The sequence below is a fragment of the Onychomys torridus genome, chromosome 1, assembly GCF_903995425.1.
Source record: "Onychomys torridus chromosome 1, mOncTor1.1, whole genome shotgun sequence".
NCBI classification, from domain to species: domain Eukaryota; kingdom Metazoa; phylum Chordata; class Mammalia; order Rodentia; family Cricetidae; genus Onychomys; species Onychomys torridus.
In genome coordinates, this window is record NC_050443.1 from 87073416 (window position 1) to 87090803 (window position 17388).

The window sequence follows — 17388 nt, forward strand, 5'->3', positions numbered from 1 at the left end:
CTGCTGTCTTCTGGCCTGGGCTGTCTGCCTGCTGGCTCGCCTGTCTGTCTCTTCTGCCTGTCCGCACATGTGTTGGTCTGACAGCGTGTCCATTGGCTCCTCTGTCCCTGACTCGCAAGAATCAGCACAGCCTGTGTCTGCTGCAGGGGATGGGCCCATCTCAGGCCTCCCCAGTAGCATTCTGTCTCCCCTGGTGTGCTCTGTCAGTTCTCCTGGCTTACTTCTCCCTCCCTCTACTGAGGCTTCAGCCTTCTAAGTCCCCGGCAGACTCCTCGAGAGCAGGGACTGTGTCTCATCAATGATTTAACCTCATGCCTGATTCCTTTGGGGTTAACTCCAATAGAGGCATAAGGCTACAACTTGGAGTAGACTGAGGGTTGCTGAGTGACTGACTGACTGTCTCCAGCCTGCATAGATAAGCTGAAGGGAAATAGAATTGTTCTTAATTGATGAACAACACTCCAGGCTCTCAGTCAGTCACTGTGAAAGGGACAGGGGTTAGGAGGGTACTGTTAGACTATGGGGCTTGACGTTTGGGGCTCTACTGTGAAGCAGGGCAGAACTGAGTTCCCATCTGGTCACTTTGCTAGGGATTCCTTGAGGCAGGGGTAGGCTAAGAGAAAACAAAGCATCATGCTACCCCTCTTCTTAGGGCTCTGCATAGCACCAGGATGTATGCTTTGTAGGAGGAGGAGGGATACCCCAGTTCCCATCTGTGGCTAGGGCACTCTAAGTTATTCTCTTCCTTCTGATCCCAAGTCAAGCTTGTCTCCCCTGCTTGGCAACAGCATATGCTGGAGTCTGCTTCCCATGCCCTTCCCACCAGAGGCAGAAGATGAGGAGATGCAGCTCCGTCAGTCATGTGAACAACACAGAGTCGTGTCCCCGGAAACATTCATAAGTTTAATCCACGCCAGTAATAAAATCGCATTACATTTCTCATAAAATAAATGTTCCCATTTATATACAGACGACAGACTGTACAGGCCAAGCCTGGCCCCAGGAGGGCCCACAGAGACAGGTGGTGGTGGTGGAGAGAAGCCACCTTCCCACTGATGATGAAGTTCTAACTTGTAGGACAGCGGCTGGCCAGCTCGCGCAGGCAGAGTGGCTGGCCAGCCTGCCAGGCAGGTGGTCAGACGGGCAGACGGACAGATGGACCTGGAGGCCAGATGCAGGGCGTTACTGAACCTGGGATTCGAAGGTGCCATTGAGCTGCCCCTCCTCATAGTCCATCTGACATAAGATCATGTTGTTCTTCAGGAAGAATTTGTCTCCCACACAAAATCTAGAAAGATCCAAGCAAAAGAGAGAGGAAAAAAAAGCTATGGGTGAAGTCCTATTATAAGAGGAAGTCCCAGCCTGGCCCAGGAGGTGGGACGTGCAGGGGAGCTGCTGCTGCTGCTGCTGCTGCTGCTGCTGCTGCTGCTGCTGCTGCTGCTGAGCTAGCTCCAGGAACCTTCCAGAGGCTTAGAAGGAATGTCACAGCAAGCCTGGTCAACTACTCACAGCAGACCTCTGCAGCCTGGGGTGGTGGAACAGACAGTCAAGCCACAGGCCTCCCGCCATCAGGTCACTCAAGGAGGTGCAGGGGAAATTCAGATAACTCATCCCAATCCCAGAGAAGGTGCAAGAGGGACCAGGACTAGACAGAGCGGAGAGGGATGGAGAATGGAAGGTGAGAGGAAGCAGGGAGGGAGATGAAATGGTTGTTTCCATCACTTTGCCTTCCCAGCTTAGGGCTTGCATCCTCTAAAGAAAGTGTTGACCCTGGCTCACAATTTATTCTCCAACCCAAGGGAGATCACACTTGAGTCTCTTCGTCCTCTGGAAGTATTGAGGGATTTCAAGCTTCACCTCAAAGATATCTACTGGTGGCTGAGACTTTAAGCCCCAGGGGTCACTGACTCAGTCCTAGCATCGGATCTCAGTCCAACCACCAGGTGGCGATGGAACTTCACAGAGCCCTGCTAGTAGGCAGTCTGGCCAGAGCACCCAGGCAGCCTACACTCAACCTGGTTGAGGGTTCCCTCTAGACCTCAACCTGGGAACATTTGTATGAATTCCCACCTGACCTGAGGGCTCCTGAGAAGATGTCCTGCTTTTTGGTGGTGGGTTCCAAGCCAGAGGCAAAGGCCTTAAATCCCTCAAGGCTTCCCCCCAGGACTGAGATAGTGGGTGGGACCCCCCCAAAAAAAAATTCAAGAGAAAGAGGACTGGAACCAGATTCACAGGAGTGGAGTGAGGAGGGAGTGGTATTCCCTAAAGAGTCATCTCCCCCTGTGGGCCTGGAAACCCCTTCTCACTAGACAGGACACAGAAACATATGTACACAGATACAGGATAGTACACACATGTTTAAAACACGTGCATAAACAGTCTCATTTCATCACATACAAGCAGTATGCACAAACTCTTGTGCATGAACAATTACAGTCACATGCACAACTGCACACCAATCCCAAGCACTAGTATCTGTGTGTACACAAACATTTAAAATATATACAAAGGCACATATACACTGGACATGGTGACCTACTCCAACAATCCCAGTACTTCCAGAACCGGAGAGGAAGAAGCAGGAGAATCAAGAGTTCAAACTCATCCACAGATACATTGCAAGTTTGAGGTTAGCCTGGCCTACATATGAGACCCTGTCTCCAAACAAAAATAACAGAGGTTGGGTTGGAAATTTAGCTGAGTTGGTGGAGTGCTTGCCTAGCATGCACACAAGTGGGTTCAATCCCAGAAATGAGTACACCAGGCATGATAATACATGCCTGTAATCGAGGCACAAGTTTAAAGTCAGCCATGGCTACAGACAAGTTTGAGGGTGGCTTGGGATACATAAGACCCTAAGACCAAAAAAAAAAAAAAAACAAAAACCCTCTCCCCTAAATGTATACATACTCAGTATACATAGTATGAAAACACACATATACCCCATCATTAAATTCATGCATATATGGGCACCAGTACTGGAGTGTACACATCTGACCACAGGGTGTAGATACACACATACACACATGGATGGCATACTCAACTACATACACAAAGGAAGTCACACTTGCATGCATGCCTCCTCAGCACTCCTAGCCCAACCAGCAGGCCTCGGGCTAGGGGCTGGGAAGTGTGTTGGGTTGGTTGATGGTCTGGCACTCACCTCTGATTGCAGAGCTGGCAGGCGAAGCAGTCAAGGTGATACACATTGTCCCGGGCTCGCATCACCATCTCGAAAGCTGGGATCAGCTTGCTGCAGGCAGCACAGTTTCCTGTGGTGCCAAAAAGCCTGCAGGGGGGCAGGGGGAGGGCATAGAGGATTCAAGGGCCTGCCAAGGAGCTGCCTCCACCCAGGGGCCTGCCCATTCCCTAGCATGTGGAATAGCAGGTGAGCCTAGTCAAGAACTAACTACCATATCAAGATCCTACTAGATTAAGCTTTAAAAAAAACTGGCATCTCACTTCCCAGGGGGGCTAAGTAACTTACAGCTGGGTATTAGTAGACACCATCACCCTACATCCATATTTCAGGTTTCCACCAGAATCACGCAAAACTGGCCCCTAGGCAAAGACTCCAGACCCACACCAGCCTAAATTTCAGAGGCAATCTGCCCATCATGGGCTGTGTATCCTCAGACAGTCACTTGGAACCTTCCAGAGTCCCAGTTATCCTGACTGTCAAAGAATAAAACGTATCGCTCACAGGACTATGCACTTAGCAATGCCTAACCTTAACCCTAACTGAACTTGTGGCTCAGGGACATGCTAAGAGCTTACTTTAAAAAAAAAAAAAAAGAAAAGAAAAAGAAAGAAAGAAAGAAAGAAAAATCACCTCATTTGATCCCAACACAGCCCTCTGAGGTCAACACTTGTGTCATCCCCATTCAAGATAAGAGTGAGTCACAGAGAGATAAACAACTCACTAGGGGCATGTGCCTGGCTCCTCTGGGAGAGTGATCTATGCCACTGACTTCTTGCTTTTAAAATTACAGTGCTTTCTGGGGCTGTAGCTCAGTTAGACTGCTTGCCTAGAGTGCAAGAAGCCCTGGGTTCCACTCCAGTACCACACATGGTCATCCATGTCTATAACCCCCGCACTCAGGAGGCAGAGGCAGGAGGAACAGGAACTGAAGGTAATCCATGTCTACACAGGGAGTTCGAGGCCAGCCTAGCTTACTCGCCTCAAATTGAAGATAAAATTACAGTGTTTTATGAAATCGTTTTCTGCTATAATCTCACTGTGTCACTCACCTATGTCTCCCTTTCCTTCTTGGAACCTCAGTTTATCTTTTTGTAAAGTGAGGCTGTTAGACCAGCACAGCCTAGAGATGCTTCTCACCCAGAACTGGTCCCCAAAGCAAGTTCCAAGGGAAGCTGGCACAATGGTCTCTTTGAGAGGGCTTCCCTCCTCTCAGCTGCTGGCTGCAGAGCTCTGGGGACACGGGGACAGGAAGTTCACTCCCTATCCATTCACCACAATTCTTGGTTGGGTGCTCTAATGGTCTGAGCAAACCAAGCTCCTCCTTGCTTCCTTTTTGCTGAGCAAGCTCCAAATGGTGCAAGGGGGCTGAGAGGCGGGTGGTGGGGCCCTCTAATCCCCGATTTGTCGATGCAGGCTCAGGCACCTGCAGACCAGCTTGGCTCCATTATTCATTGGCCTGAGCTGCCTGGTGCCTCAGATAAAGGCAGACAAAGGCTGGGCCACACCATCTGCCTGCCAATGGGGGCCTTTTCTGCCACCAGCAGTTGTTGCAAAGGGCCAGGCTCTGGGCAGTCACCCCTCCCTAACTCACTGGCCTACCTGGCTCCGTTCCTTACCTCTACTTAAGCATAGGGAAAGGAGCTTCCAGCGCATATGGCTGGCAGGGCCCAGAATGCTGTGGGCGCTTTGGAGTTCCCGACAAGCCCACACTACCCCATGGCGCTCCTCCCAGTCCCGATGGCAGCCCATCAATTGTACAGTCACTTCTCTCTAGCCTGTTAATTCACCGACCCAGGTAGACGTCCCAGACCTCCAGACTTGAAGCCCCCCACCCCCACTCCGCTTCCATGCCCTTGGGTGTTGACTTCCCAAGAGTATCCTTAAGCCTTCCTCCTGGCTTCAGTTCCTCTCTCCGCCCTAGAAGCACTAAACACCATCACTTAAAAAAAAATAAATAAATAAAAAAAAAATCTGTTGCTAAAACTAAAGAGAACAATTGAAAGGAAAAGTGCAGACAGGTAAATCTCAGGCTCTCCGGGGAAGGTGGGAGTTTCCAGATAACCCTGCCCCCTCCAACTTGTCCCAACTTGAGCACAAGTCCCACCAGCTCTCACCCCATCCTGCTAATTAATGTGATGGGCCTTCCTTCCCCACACGGCTGCCCAGCCACCATCCAGCAGCTAGTGACAGAGCCAAATGCAGGTGCTGGGTCTCAGCCAAGGCCCCTGCTTCATGGCCTCCTTCCAGCCCTGCTGATGTCATAAATGGCCTAAGGGAGGGTTAATTGGGGAAGGCAGCCCCAGGGGATGGCATCCAGGTTGTGGCAGAGGGACAAAAGCTCTGAAGAATGCAAGGTGAGGTGTAGGGGGTCTAAACAGAGAAAAGGTTCGAAGCTAAAGGCTCAGGGCTGGTTCAAACCCAGTTCTTTAAAAGGCATTGGCAGTCCTTGTCCTAGGCCATGGCTCCCTGCCAACCAAGGCAAATGAGAGCCTAATCCCAGCACACCTGGAAAGGAGGACTCTGGGGAGAGGTGGGCAGGAGACTCCACCAGGGAGAAAGGCCCAGGCAAGTCTGGGCTATTTCATCTGCTCCTCCAGGCCCCTTTGAGGTATCCCTCCTAGATACCCATAGGAGATAGGTAAGGCTGAAGCCAGGCTGGTACCCATGGGAAGATTATCTTGGTGTCCAATTGCTACTCACGCCTGCTTGGATAGTGTGGGGCCAAGTCCAAGGAGTTAAAAACATAAGCTTGCTCTAGAATGGCTCACAGGGCTGACATGAGGCAGTGAGTAAGGAGTAGTCACATGGCTGTGCACACAGGTTGCCTGGTTTAGAGCTTGGGTCCAAGTTGCACCAGCCTGGAAAGATGGGGGCTGAGTGAGCAGGGCAGAGCAGCAGAACCCACCTCAGGTAGTCACGCCGGCACAGGATGAGGTTGGCCTTGGTGTAGAGAGTGGAGCCCACCTCGCCCAGGCGGCAGTCACAGCAGGCACACTTGAGGCAGTCCTCATGCCAGTACTTGTCCAGCGCCTTCAGCAGGTACCTGTCCTTGATCTTGCGGTTGCAGCCTGCACAGCCCTTCTGCTTCCCTTTTGGTTGGACGGAGAGCATCGGCACACCTGTGATAGGAAAATAGACAGATGGGCATGGGACTGACCTGGAGCTCTGGGGCATACCCTTTTCCAGGGAATAGGGGGTATGTCTTTCTCTCTACTGCTTCTTCTAAGTGGAGGCTCCCAGGAGCCCTCATTTTCTACTTCCTCCCCAGGCCCCAAGCCTGGCCTTTGGGCACCATACCATGCCTTTGTCCTGTCTAGACCCTTCCAAAGGTCCAGAGGCTGCTGGCCTTGCTGGGCCCTTCCCTTCCCAGCCACTGTCCCCTGTATGATCCAGGCAGACTCATGTAAGCTGGCCACACTAGATCTAAGAATGAGTTCCACTAAGATTCTCACTGTCACTCTCTCTTCAAGTGCAATAGTCACTGTGCACTGGACCATTTCAACCTCCACCCACAGGCACAGAACGGTAGTATTGGGAAGAAAGTGGGAGGCTCAGGGTGGCATCTGAGAGGGTGTGTGTGGCTCCCCTCAGGAATGCTTTGGTCAAAGTCAAAGCTCCATCTGGCCTGGTCTGAGGGAAGGAGGGAAGGAGGGAGGAAGGTGCCAGAGCCTTTGAAGCCTGGTTCAATCTCTCAGTTTAGGAATCTCCCTCCACCACCTCCCTGTGCAAGCATCTCACCATGTAAGGAGCAACAAGTACCAGAAGTACCAGGCAAGACTCAGTGTGCAGTCACTGAGGGCAGAGCCTGCCGGTAGGTGGGCATGAACACTCACACACACCCTTGTACACAGCATGATGTACAAGTGTGGACATAGGTGAGCACACAGTCACACATGCCTGGTCCCTTCCCCCAGAACCACAGGGAAGGGCAGCCGAGGAGGAAATGGGGCACACAGTGTCCAGGCGTGAGTACGAGAGACCTTAGAAATGATTTCCATGCATTTGGTTTCTGAGAAGGGCTGCTGGAGGACAAGCCTCTTAAGAGAGCAGAGTGGGTTAGAGGCAGATATATCCATGACCAAGGCACAGCAAAGCCCACCCTTCCAACAGGCCAGCTTCCAATAGGCCCAGGTCTGTTTCCACTGGCCGTATCCTGTCCCAAAGACCTATGTTCTTCCCAGGGGTATCATTCAGTTCCATCCCTGGGCATCTCTGCCATCCACAGCCCAGACTCTGTGCCCACGCACAGGCCCAGCTGCTGAGCCACAACCTCCTTTTCCCTTCCCTCTTCAAGAAGGAATATGTCCTCTAGCTTCAGGGGAGAACCTGCCACCTAGAGACCTTAGATTCATAGATGTCAGGTCAGAATGGCCCTCAGTTTTCCAGGCAGATGCTCTCCCCCCACAGACAGGGAAACTGAAGTTCAGGTAGTGAAGGAACCACTGATGGAGACAGCTTCAGAATTTGTTCCTCTCCTGTGCTTTCTCAACCAGACCCCCCCCCCCCCCGACTTCTATTGGAGAGGAGGACAGGCCCTCGGTCAGGGAAGCCCTCTCTTCAGGAAGAAAGCTGAGACCCACGGCAGCACAGGACCAAAAGGACAGGTGAGGGCATGGAGGAGGTGGCCCCGTAGCTGTCCCCTGCAGGCAGAGGTTGACCCCCTTAGCCCTCTCTCCTTTAGTCATTGTGGGACCATCTGTTAGCTGGGGAGTTCACCACCTAATTTCCTTAATGCAGCTCTAAAGGTTAATTGGTCTGAATGAGAGACAGTATTCAGGATGATGGCTGTCTCAGGGTCAGCCTGTGTCTCCTCTGACAGAGCCCAGCTCTGCCCAGGAAGCAGACCTAGGACAAGTTCCTTCTAAGGCCTGGCCTACAGGGAGGGATGAAGTGTAGGAGACTAGGGGGAGGTCTGGGGCTCCAAGGATGGGAAGACTGTCCCTGGGGCCTGTGGAGGGGCACAGTAGAGCTGTTCACATGAATACTAACTCAGATCTTAATGTAGGACCATTAGAGCCTCAACAAGACTACCGTCCTTCTCATTCACCTGGCATGTAGTAGGCTTGGCCCCTCCGGGGATCTGTGCTTGGGCGACTACCAGAAGGTGGGAGAGTAATGGGGAAAGCATCTAGCCCACTAAGTTATACTCCTAAATGAAAAGGGGCAGTGGAGACTCCAGCTCTAAGGTGTCTATGCCAGCCCTTCTTCTGCCTGTCAGCTGGTATTCATTGCAAGCCTGGGTTTCAGCGTGCCTGGCCACATTTGCAGACCCAATGGAAGCCACAAGGAATGATACCACCGGCTGCTCCTACATCCCCTACATCTCCATCCTACCTGTGCCAAAGCTAGACCTGCCACACACAGGTTACCTAAAAAGCCTGTGCAAGATCCAGGACAGTGAGAACTCTGATCGCTGGGCTCTGCATAACTTACAGAAGTGAAAAGCCTGCTGAAGAATCCTGTGACCCCAACTCTGGATACCAAGTCAAGATGCTTTTTCACAAAGGAAGGCTGAGGTCTTGGGAGAAGCCTATCCCAGCAAGTGCCTGTGGGTGGACCTAAATCCAAAGCTTGTAGCCATGTGGTCCTAAGGAGATGGTCTGGCCTCTGAGCCATGGTTTCCTCATCTGCCTAGTAAGTTAAATGGGAATAACCCCTTGCTTCCCATTGGAGTGGCTTTGGCTCTGCAGAGCCAGGCTAGGGGAGGTAAAACACCTCCCAGGGAAGGAAAGGGGCTTTAAGGAGTATATCTACAACCTCCTGCTCCCCAAATGAGGCCTGGACTCCCACTCCTGTCTCTCTAGCCTGCCAGCCAGCCAGCCCCCTGCAGACCCTCCTGCCCCTCCTCCGCTGGCTCTGGGAGCAGAGCCTCGGGCCATGCACTTTCCATTAGGGAGATAGCAGCCCTCTGCTGAAGTCCATTTGGGATCCATTTTAGTGTTATCTAAAAATCAAATCTACATGATAATCCTTTTAACGTACTCCCTACTTCAGGGGGAAAAAAACAGCTTTGCACTCCTTCAGGAAAGGTTTTAAAGCATTACCCAATAATTACTACTCACGCATGAAAACACCCATCTTTAACAATGGAGGCTGCATGTGCCCACACACATGCCCAGGCACATGCTCAGGTACACACACTGTGTCTGGCAAAATAATCAATTCACTTAGCCCACGTGTCATCACCCCTGGTCTCAGGGTGTAGCGGGAATGGTGTTTGAAGGGAAATAGGCTGAACTCCAGTCTTTCTCTGTCCCAAGGAGGAAGGCAGCAGGGCCAATGAAGGAGATGGCCAGACTGTGGGAGAAGTCTTCCAGGTGAAGTTTCATATATATATGATTCATCTTATGTGTTCCCCTGGCTGTCCTAAAACAGACTCTGTAGACCAGGCTGGCCTTGAACTCAGAGATCCACCTGCCTCTACCTCCTGAGTGCTAGGATTAAAGATGTGCAGCACCACCATCTGTTTAAGATCTGTATCTGTGTGTGGATATGTGCATGTGAGTATCAGTGCCTGTAGAGGCCAGGGGCATTGGATCCCCTGGAGCCAGAGTTCCAGGACATTGTGAGCCACTTGGCATGGGTACTAGGATGTGACCTCAGGTCCTACCTGAGCAAGCCATGAGAAGCAAGCCAGTAAGCAGCAGCCCTCCATGGCCTCTGTACCAGCTCTTGTCTCTGGGTTCCTGCCCTGTTTGAGCTCCTGTCCTGATCTCTGATGATGATGAACAGTGATGTGGAAATGTGAGCCAAATAAACCCTTTCCTCTTCAAGTTGCTTTGGTCATGGTGTTTCATCACAGCAATAGTAACCCTAGCTAAGACACTCATTCACTTGAACCTAGGAATTCCTCTAGGACATTCCTGAAGACATCCGCACTTCTGAGGCAGAAAGGCCAGCTATTTCTGGAGTATCCCTGATGTGGATTTATTTGATACTTTTTCATTAACCCTGGGCCTTAGTTTTCCTTTTTGTAAAATGGGTATGAAAACAATACTCTTGCTGGGTGTGGTGGTGCATGCCTTTAATTCAAGCACGTGGGAAGCAGAGGCAGGTAGATCTCTCTCTTTTTTTTTGAGGCCAGCCTGATCAACACAGTAAGTTCCAGGATAGCCAGGACTGTGAGGACTATGTAGTGAAACTCTGTTTAAAAAACAAGCAAATGATAAAACAACTAAAAGAAACAACGAAAGAAAGAAAGAAAGAAAGAAAGAAAGAAAGAAAGAAAGAAAGAAAGAGAGAGAGAAAGAGAGAGAGAGAGAAAGAAAGAAAGGAAGGAAGGAAGGAAGGAAGGAAGAAAGGAAGAAAGGAAGAAAGGAAGAAAGGAAGAAAGGAAAGAATACTCATCTTAGAGCGCCCCCATGATTTATGAAGGAGTCTTTAGGACTAGCTGAGCCTGATTGTCAAGCTGGATGAGTGTCACTGACTCGGCACACTGGAAAGTTCAGTCACAGCCCCACCTCAGGGTCCTACAACAGGGACAGGTACTTCCTTTGCAGAGCAGAAATCAAATGTGAACTTGCCACTGTGGTTTTCAGTGTCATCCAGAGGCCAGTCCAGTAGTCAGTATGAACATGTCAAGGAGGAAACTGGCCCCATTTGTTTGCCCAGAAGGCAGCCCCAGTGGCCAGCTAAGTAGGAAAGGCTGGCTGTAGGGAGGCCCCTCAAGATTCTGAGCAGTGTTCTGGGGGCCCAGGCATGAATAACTTTGGTAAATCTCATAATCCCTTAATGGACTTCTGTGTTGGTTCCACAGTAGGCCAGAGAAGGAGGAGACTCAGTTGTAGGCCCTGCCCACAGCCTCAAAGCACAACAAGGATGCCTGCTACCTCCTGGGGTGGGGCTCCCATTTCTCACCAGGAGCACCCCTGCTCCTGGGATAAGCAGGGACCCTGGGTTGGGCAGTCTGACCTAACACCCTAAGGGATTTACTCACTGCTGAGTTAGGGCTGCCATTCTAACAGTGGAAAGTGAGGTGCAAGAAAGGTTCCCACTTGTCTATAAATAGGAGACAGAGCTGGGGTTTGAACCTTGGCAGTCTGTCTCTGGGGCCCAAGTCCCCTGATCCAAGGCAGGGCTGTATGATGAGGTGCTAAGGAGACCTCACAACAATGGGAAGACTCTGGAAAGTATAAAGATGCACTCAGTCATAGGACACATGGGCAGAGTACACAAATACTCCCGCACAGGCATGGAATTGCACAGGCCCACAAGGGCCACACAACAAGGAGCTGTGTCTGTTTTCTTCTCCCCACATTAGCTTGGAACTGACACACACCAGGTGTTCAGTAACGCACATGAAAACACATTCATGCATGCAAGTGTACATACGCCTGGCTGGGTCTACACACATGTTGGTATGCTGATGTAAACAGACACTGAGGCACAGGTGCACAGAGACATGGACTGTCACAGGCATCACTCTTAAAACACACGCTGATTTGAACAAAACCTGACACCTCAGAGACAGAAGGAAGCGGAAGTCACCTGAATCCTTGTCGAGCATGAGCGCCTCCCGCAGTCAGCCCTGTCATCCTCTCTCCCTCCCACTGCTGACAAGGGGGACTCGGAGGCTTCATAGATCAGGGATCTTGCCATCCACCTGGGCCCATCCCAGATGTGGAGCTGCAAAGAAGTACCCCAGCGGAGCCCATCTCTGCACCTCCTAGGCGCCAAGCCCCTTGAATAAGGAAATTCAAAAGTGTGATCTAATTCTGCCACATCGCTCCCAATCTCGTTCTCTCAGAAGTAACTCTATTCTGCACAGGCCTGTGCCGCCTGCGCGAAGCCTTCCATTTCACACCGGTTTTATCTCCACAATTTCTCATCCCACTGCACTCCTATCCCAGGCCCTGCCACGTGGCGGGCGAGGCCTGAGCTAATAGCATTTCCTACTCATTTGGAATCAAAAGCCAAGGGGAACAACTGTTAGAACCCACCACGGCCACGGTCACCTAGTCCACACTCACTATTGACCTCTCTGCGAGTCCATTAGCGGCATGGTGTTTACTAGGTCAGGTAAGCAGAGGGGGCGGGGAATGGAGGCGCCCTACTGAGGCAGGGAAAGGAAGGCTGGGAGGTGGGGCTTGGCTGATGAAGGGGTGGTCAGCTCAGGGGCAGGACTGACACCTTTGCCTCTGAAGTCTGAGGAGGTGGGTAGGAGCAGACATTTGGAGACACACAGCCTCAGCTAGAACTCTGGTTCTGTCATTTTCCAGTTTTGCCCCCATTTACTCATTTACTAAATGAGGGTAGATTATGCTAATTGATTATTTTGAAGATTAATTTAGATCATAGCCATGAAGTACTTAGCACAAAGTTTGGCACAAGAGCTAAGACGATCGATCGATCGGCTAAGGGAATGCATGCCTACGCTATGATCCAGCAACTCTATTCCTAGGTGCTGGCGAAGAGGAGGGCGGTAGGGGCGAGAACTTGGGGGTTCCAATCCAGGGCAACAGGAGTGGAGGGGGAGGCTCATCACACGGCTGGGGGCTTGTGTGGATGATGGGGGGGCCTGGAGGGTTCTGGAGGGGGCCCTGGCACAGGGCAAGACACTGAAATGTAGTGAAATGAATGAAATATGTAACGCATGCCTTCTCTAAACTGCCAAGTTTCTTCGGGCAGTTTGCAAGAGAAAGGACCACCTGGTAGCGCCCCTAGCACCTGCTGCCAGTGTCACCCCACACAGATGGCTGGCAACTCTCCACATCACCCCTTCCTGAGTGCTGTAGTTCATTCATTGTGAGCCAGTGCCCAGAAATCTCGTGCCATTTGTCCCAAGGGAAACCTGGGAATGACCAAGGATGCCACCAAGATTGGCTACAGTCAGGAAGCACCCATGCCCAGCCTCCTCTACCCTGGGACCATGGGTGGCATCACACTGTCTTTTTCCTGAACAATAGAGAAGAGTGAACTTTTCTTGGACCCCATGTGAACCCTGCTAAGGGAGAAAGCTCTGGAGCACATGGCAGGGACAGCTAAAAGGACGTGCTGCTTGGGGGCCGAGCGCCGACTCAGGTTCAGCACGGTGGAGAGCAATTTCCAATAGAGTAGTAAGATGCAGGAGGCACTTCTGCAGTGGGCTCTGGGGGCGGCCAACTGCCCTTAGCATCTTGCATCTAAAGCCTGAAACCACTGTGACCTTGGTGTGTCTAGAGACGGAAAGCGCCGAGGCCAGGGTTGGGGAGAAAGCTGGACCCTGCAGAGCCCGGAGACAACAGCCTTGTAGACAGTCTTCATCCACCTGGGGTACCTCTGACAGAACATTGGTGGATTGTCAGCAACAGATTAATTTTCCATGTCTAGGGCCTAGGAGGGTCAAGACCTAGGCACTGGTTCATTCATTGTCTGATGAGGGCTGCCTCCTGGCTCATGGACAGTTATCTTCCCATTGTACTTCACACAGCAGAAGGGTTGAGGGAGGTCTCTAGGGTCCCATGCATAAGGACACCAATCCCATTCATGAGGTTCTGCCCTCAAGGGCCTCAACTCCTAACAGTACTAGTGGGGAGTTTAGGATTAAATTCAGAGAGTCAGAGGAGACACATTTCCAGGAGCCAGCTGAGAACTTGTAGAAGGGCCAGAAGGAGGAAACACCCAAGACTCTGGGGCAGCAGCTTCATGGGCTGACTTCCCATAGTCTTCTGTAGGTCCTTCTTCTTCTTGTTTGTTTCCCTGCAATCAATCAATCAATCCTCTCTCTCTCTCTCTCTCTCTCTCTCTCTCTCTCTCTCTCTCTCTCTCTCTCTCTCTTCAGAGCTGAGGACCGAACCCAGGACCTTGCACTTGCTAGGCAAGCGCTCTACCACTGAGCTAAATCCCCAACCCCCTCCCTGCAATCTCAGACATAGCCTAAAAGCTACAGATCTCAGGAGCTCTGGTTGCCAAGCCAAACCTGACCTCTGTGCCCTATTCTACTTCCCCTTCCTAGTGCTCATCACCCCCACCCCATCCCTCTGTCCCCGTTCCTAGAAATACTCAGCATCAAACACCACACACACACACACACACACACACACACACACACGCACACGCACACGCACACGCGCGCGCGCGCGCGTACTCACACACGCATGCACTCACACATGCACACACTCACACACACATGCACTCACACACGCACTCACACATGCACATACACACATGCACACACACACGCACACACACACACACACATGCACACACGCACACACACATGCATGCACACACACACATGCACGCATGCATGCACGCACTCACACACATGTCCTGTTCCCTGTCATAACTGCTTCTTTCCATTTCCAGAGCCAACTTTTATCTTTTTGAGTCAGGGTATCACGTGGCTCTCAGGGTGGCCTGGAACTCACTATGTAGCCAAGGATGACTCTGAGCTTCTGATCCTTCTGCCTCTACCTCCTGAGTGATGGAATTACAGGCATGTAGCACCCTACCCAGTTTATGCAGTGCTGGGCATCAAACCCAGGGCTTTATACATGCCCATCAAACACTCTACCAACTGAGATACATCCCCAGCCCCCGACTCCCATCTTTTACCATACTTTGGGCATAGGTCCCACAAACCGAGTGCTCTACAACCCATTCTCCACTTAGCAGTAGGAGAAGCCTTTCCAAGTAAACCAGGCTGGTCACTGCCCAGCTTGGAACTTTCCCCAGCTTCCAGTACACTGAGCGCGGTGCCACACCTGCTCTGCACGTAGCCTAGAAGAGCTTCATGTGGTCTGGCCCCCTGCCTGCCCCTGCCACGCTGAGCTCCACCACACTCCAGCTCTCCCTCCTGCTTCAGGCTCTCTGCACAAGCAGATTCTTCCGCGGATTCTCTGGTGGTTCCTGCCTTTCCACCCTGGAGCTTAAATATCAACAGAGAGAACTTTTTCACCCCCATTTCCTTATTTAAACCACCCATTCCCTGCCTGTCACTTCCTTTCCAGTTTTCAATAGCAACTGGTCATTGCTTTTGTTTTCCTTTGGAGAATTTACTGGGAAAATGACTGGCTTCTCTCCCGTGAATAGAAGCCCTGAGAAAGGTGCAATTTTCAAGGCCCCGTCCTACCCCACCACTGTTCTAGCACTGAACCTGACAGCAGTCCTAAGCATAGCTTCAATAAATGAATGAAGAGACTTAATGGCAGCTATCCAGATATTACTGGCAAGCATCTCTGGCTGGAGTGAGTCGATTCATACAGGCAGGTCCCCAGAGCGGGGGGCCTTGATGGCATATGGCTTGTGTGGACCCCTGCCACACAGCCCAAGACATTTGTGGCTCCGTGGCTCTATTGCAAAGAAGAGACAGGGTCTAGTCCTGTCTGCCACAAGCAACTTTTCCCCTCCTGTATGTATTCATGTAGATTTGTGTTTTTAATGGGTGCCAGGGATCAAGCTTGGGTCTTCATGCTCATACAGCAAGCTCATACTGAGCTCTCATGAAGTGAATTTTTGAGAGGTGAATTTTAGGGTTCTACTCCATGATTCCTTTACACACAAACACTGTGACCTCCTCAGGGTGGTAGGCAGCACTGTAATGTTCAGGGGTCAGTGGGTGGCCAACATTTCAGTCCTTTCCTCCTGAGCTCTGTCCTGGACCCCTTGGCCCCTCACACAGACCTGGCTGGCCTCCCTTGCTCTTGTCTGAAGGTCCTCTGGGTGTATTAATATGACCACTTTCTCCTTATAGCCTAGGCTGAGCCTTTAGCAGCCAATGGGAAGAAATGTGCCCCTCCCCCCAGAATTTCCTGTAGAGAACACTAGGCCCAAGCCTTTTTTTTTTCTGTCTAGGGTCTTCTAATCCCATCCCAGGATGTAGAAGCCAGCCTCCATGTTCCTTAGAGATGTGCTGCCTGGAGCCACACATCTGTGTGGGACCAGGGAGGATGTGTCTGGAAGCTGTGTTCCCCAGCCGGTGACTCAGCTACACCCTGGGCGCCTGCAAAGCCAGCATCACCCATCTAACGAAACGGGGCTCCCAAGAGGCCTACAATCTTCACAGAGGAGGAGGAGGAGGACCCAGACTCTCAGACGAGTCTCAATTTCACAGCATCAGGGACGCGCGCACCAACGCGCTGAACCAGAAAACGAGAGTCTGGCAGGAGCCGCAGACACACCACGAGCATCGGGGGAGCAGAGATTAGGGCCCTTCAAAATCAATTTTGAATTCAAAGTTTTAAATGTGTTCTCCAGGCACAAAGAGGGGGTCCTCCAGCCTGGCTCAGCCTACTCAGCTGCGGGGCTCTGTTCCTTTCCTGAAGCAACAGAGCACAGCACCTGTGAGCTACTGTGAGAGGGACAGTGGAGGAGGGCTGTACCCTGTCACCAGGACAAAAAGGACAGGGAACTTCTGGGTACTGGCTGAAGGAGCACAGGGCTGGAGCTCCCTGCTGACCAACCCTGGGGGCCACTACAGCTCTCCCCTGCAGGCCTGGGAGGGGCTCAACCATCTGGGAAGCAGTTTAGATGGTGGGCTTTGAGATGGGATAGCTAAGGATTCTAGACCCGCCATGGGCTCTAGGGAGAAGATACTTGTTCAAAACAAACTTTCCTTCCAGCAAGATGGGGGAGGATGACCTGGAGTACAGCCTTGTGGAATCAGAGGGGCCTGGAGCATAGCCCGGGGGAAGTAGGGGGCCCCTATGTGGCAGTCAGCAGAACAGACTGCTGCTAATACACTACCAGCTGTGTGACATGGTATCTGTAGCTGGCAGCTGCCTGTTGGTCAAGCTGCCTGTCATCTGCCAGGCCATTCCTGGGGGACTGTGAAGTTACAGCAATACACGGGGCACCAGAAACCTGGGAGAACAGACTACTCTAGTCAAACCCTGGAGAAGGCTTCAGAGTCTGCAAGAGGAAGGCCTTGGGGGCCTGGATCATTAGTGTGTGCTCCAGCTTGGTCCTGTGCTCCTACCTGGGCCCCTCTTAGCCTATAGGCTACCCACAGCTGATGTCTTCTCAGGCTCTGGGATAGGGAAGCTACCCTCTAACAAGCTTCTGATCCCTGTGTCCCTGCAAACAGCTTCCCCGACTTCTCTAAAACCTCAGACTTTTTTACACCATGGTGGTCCTACAACATAAACCCCAATGACCATGAAGCACTCAGCAGGGGACAAACAGCCACAGGAGCACCAGGGCCTTGTGCATGCTTCACGGGGACCTCCTTATTTAAAAAGGAACACGGGGAACAGAGGCTGGGGTTT

The 17388-nt window shown here is 51.7% G+C and overlaps 1 protein-coding gene across 3 annotated transcripts in view; it reads right to left on the bottom strand.

Annotated features, from left to right (window-relative positions):
• Positions 1-882: 882 nt before the first annotated feature.
• Positions 883-17388, bottom strand: part of Lmo1 (LIM domain only 1) — a 36262-nt gene continuing 19756 nt past the window's right edge. For all 3 annotated transcript variants that reach the window (XM_036170608.1, XM_036170589.1, XM_036170598.1), the window contains 3 exons: positions 6108-6321; positions 3164-3289; positions 883-1288 (listed from right to left, as the gene is read on the bottom strand). In XM_036170608.1, the coding sequence (XP_036026501.1) occupies positions 1183-1288; positions 3164-3289; positions 6108-6321 (446 nt within the window). In that variant the 3' untranslated portion in view covers positions 883-1182. The remainder of the gene's footprint in view (positions 1289-3163; positions 3290-6107; positions 6322-17388) is intronic.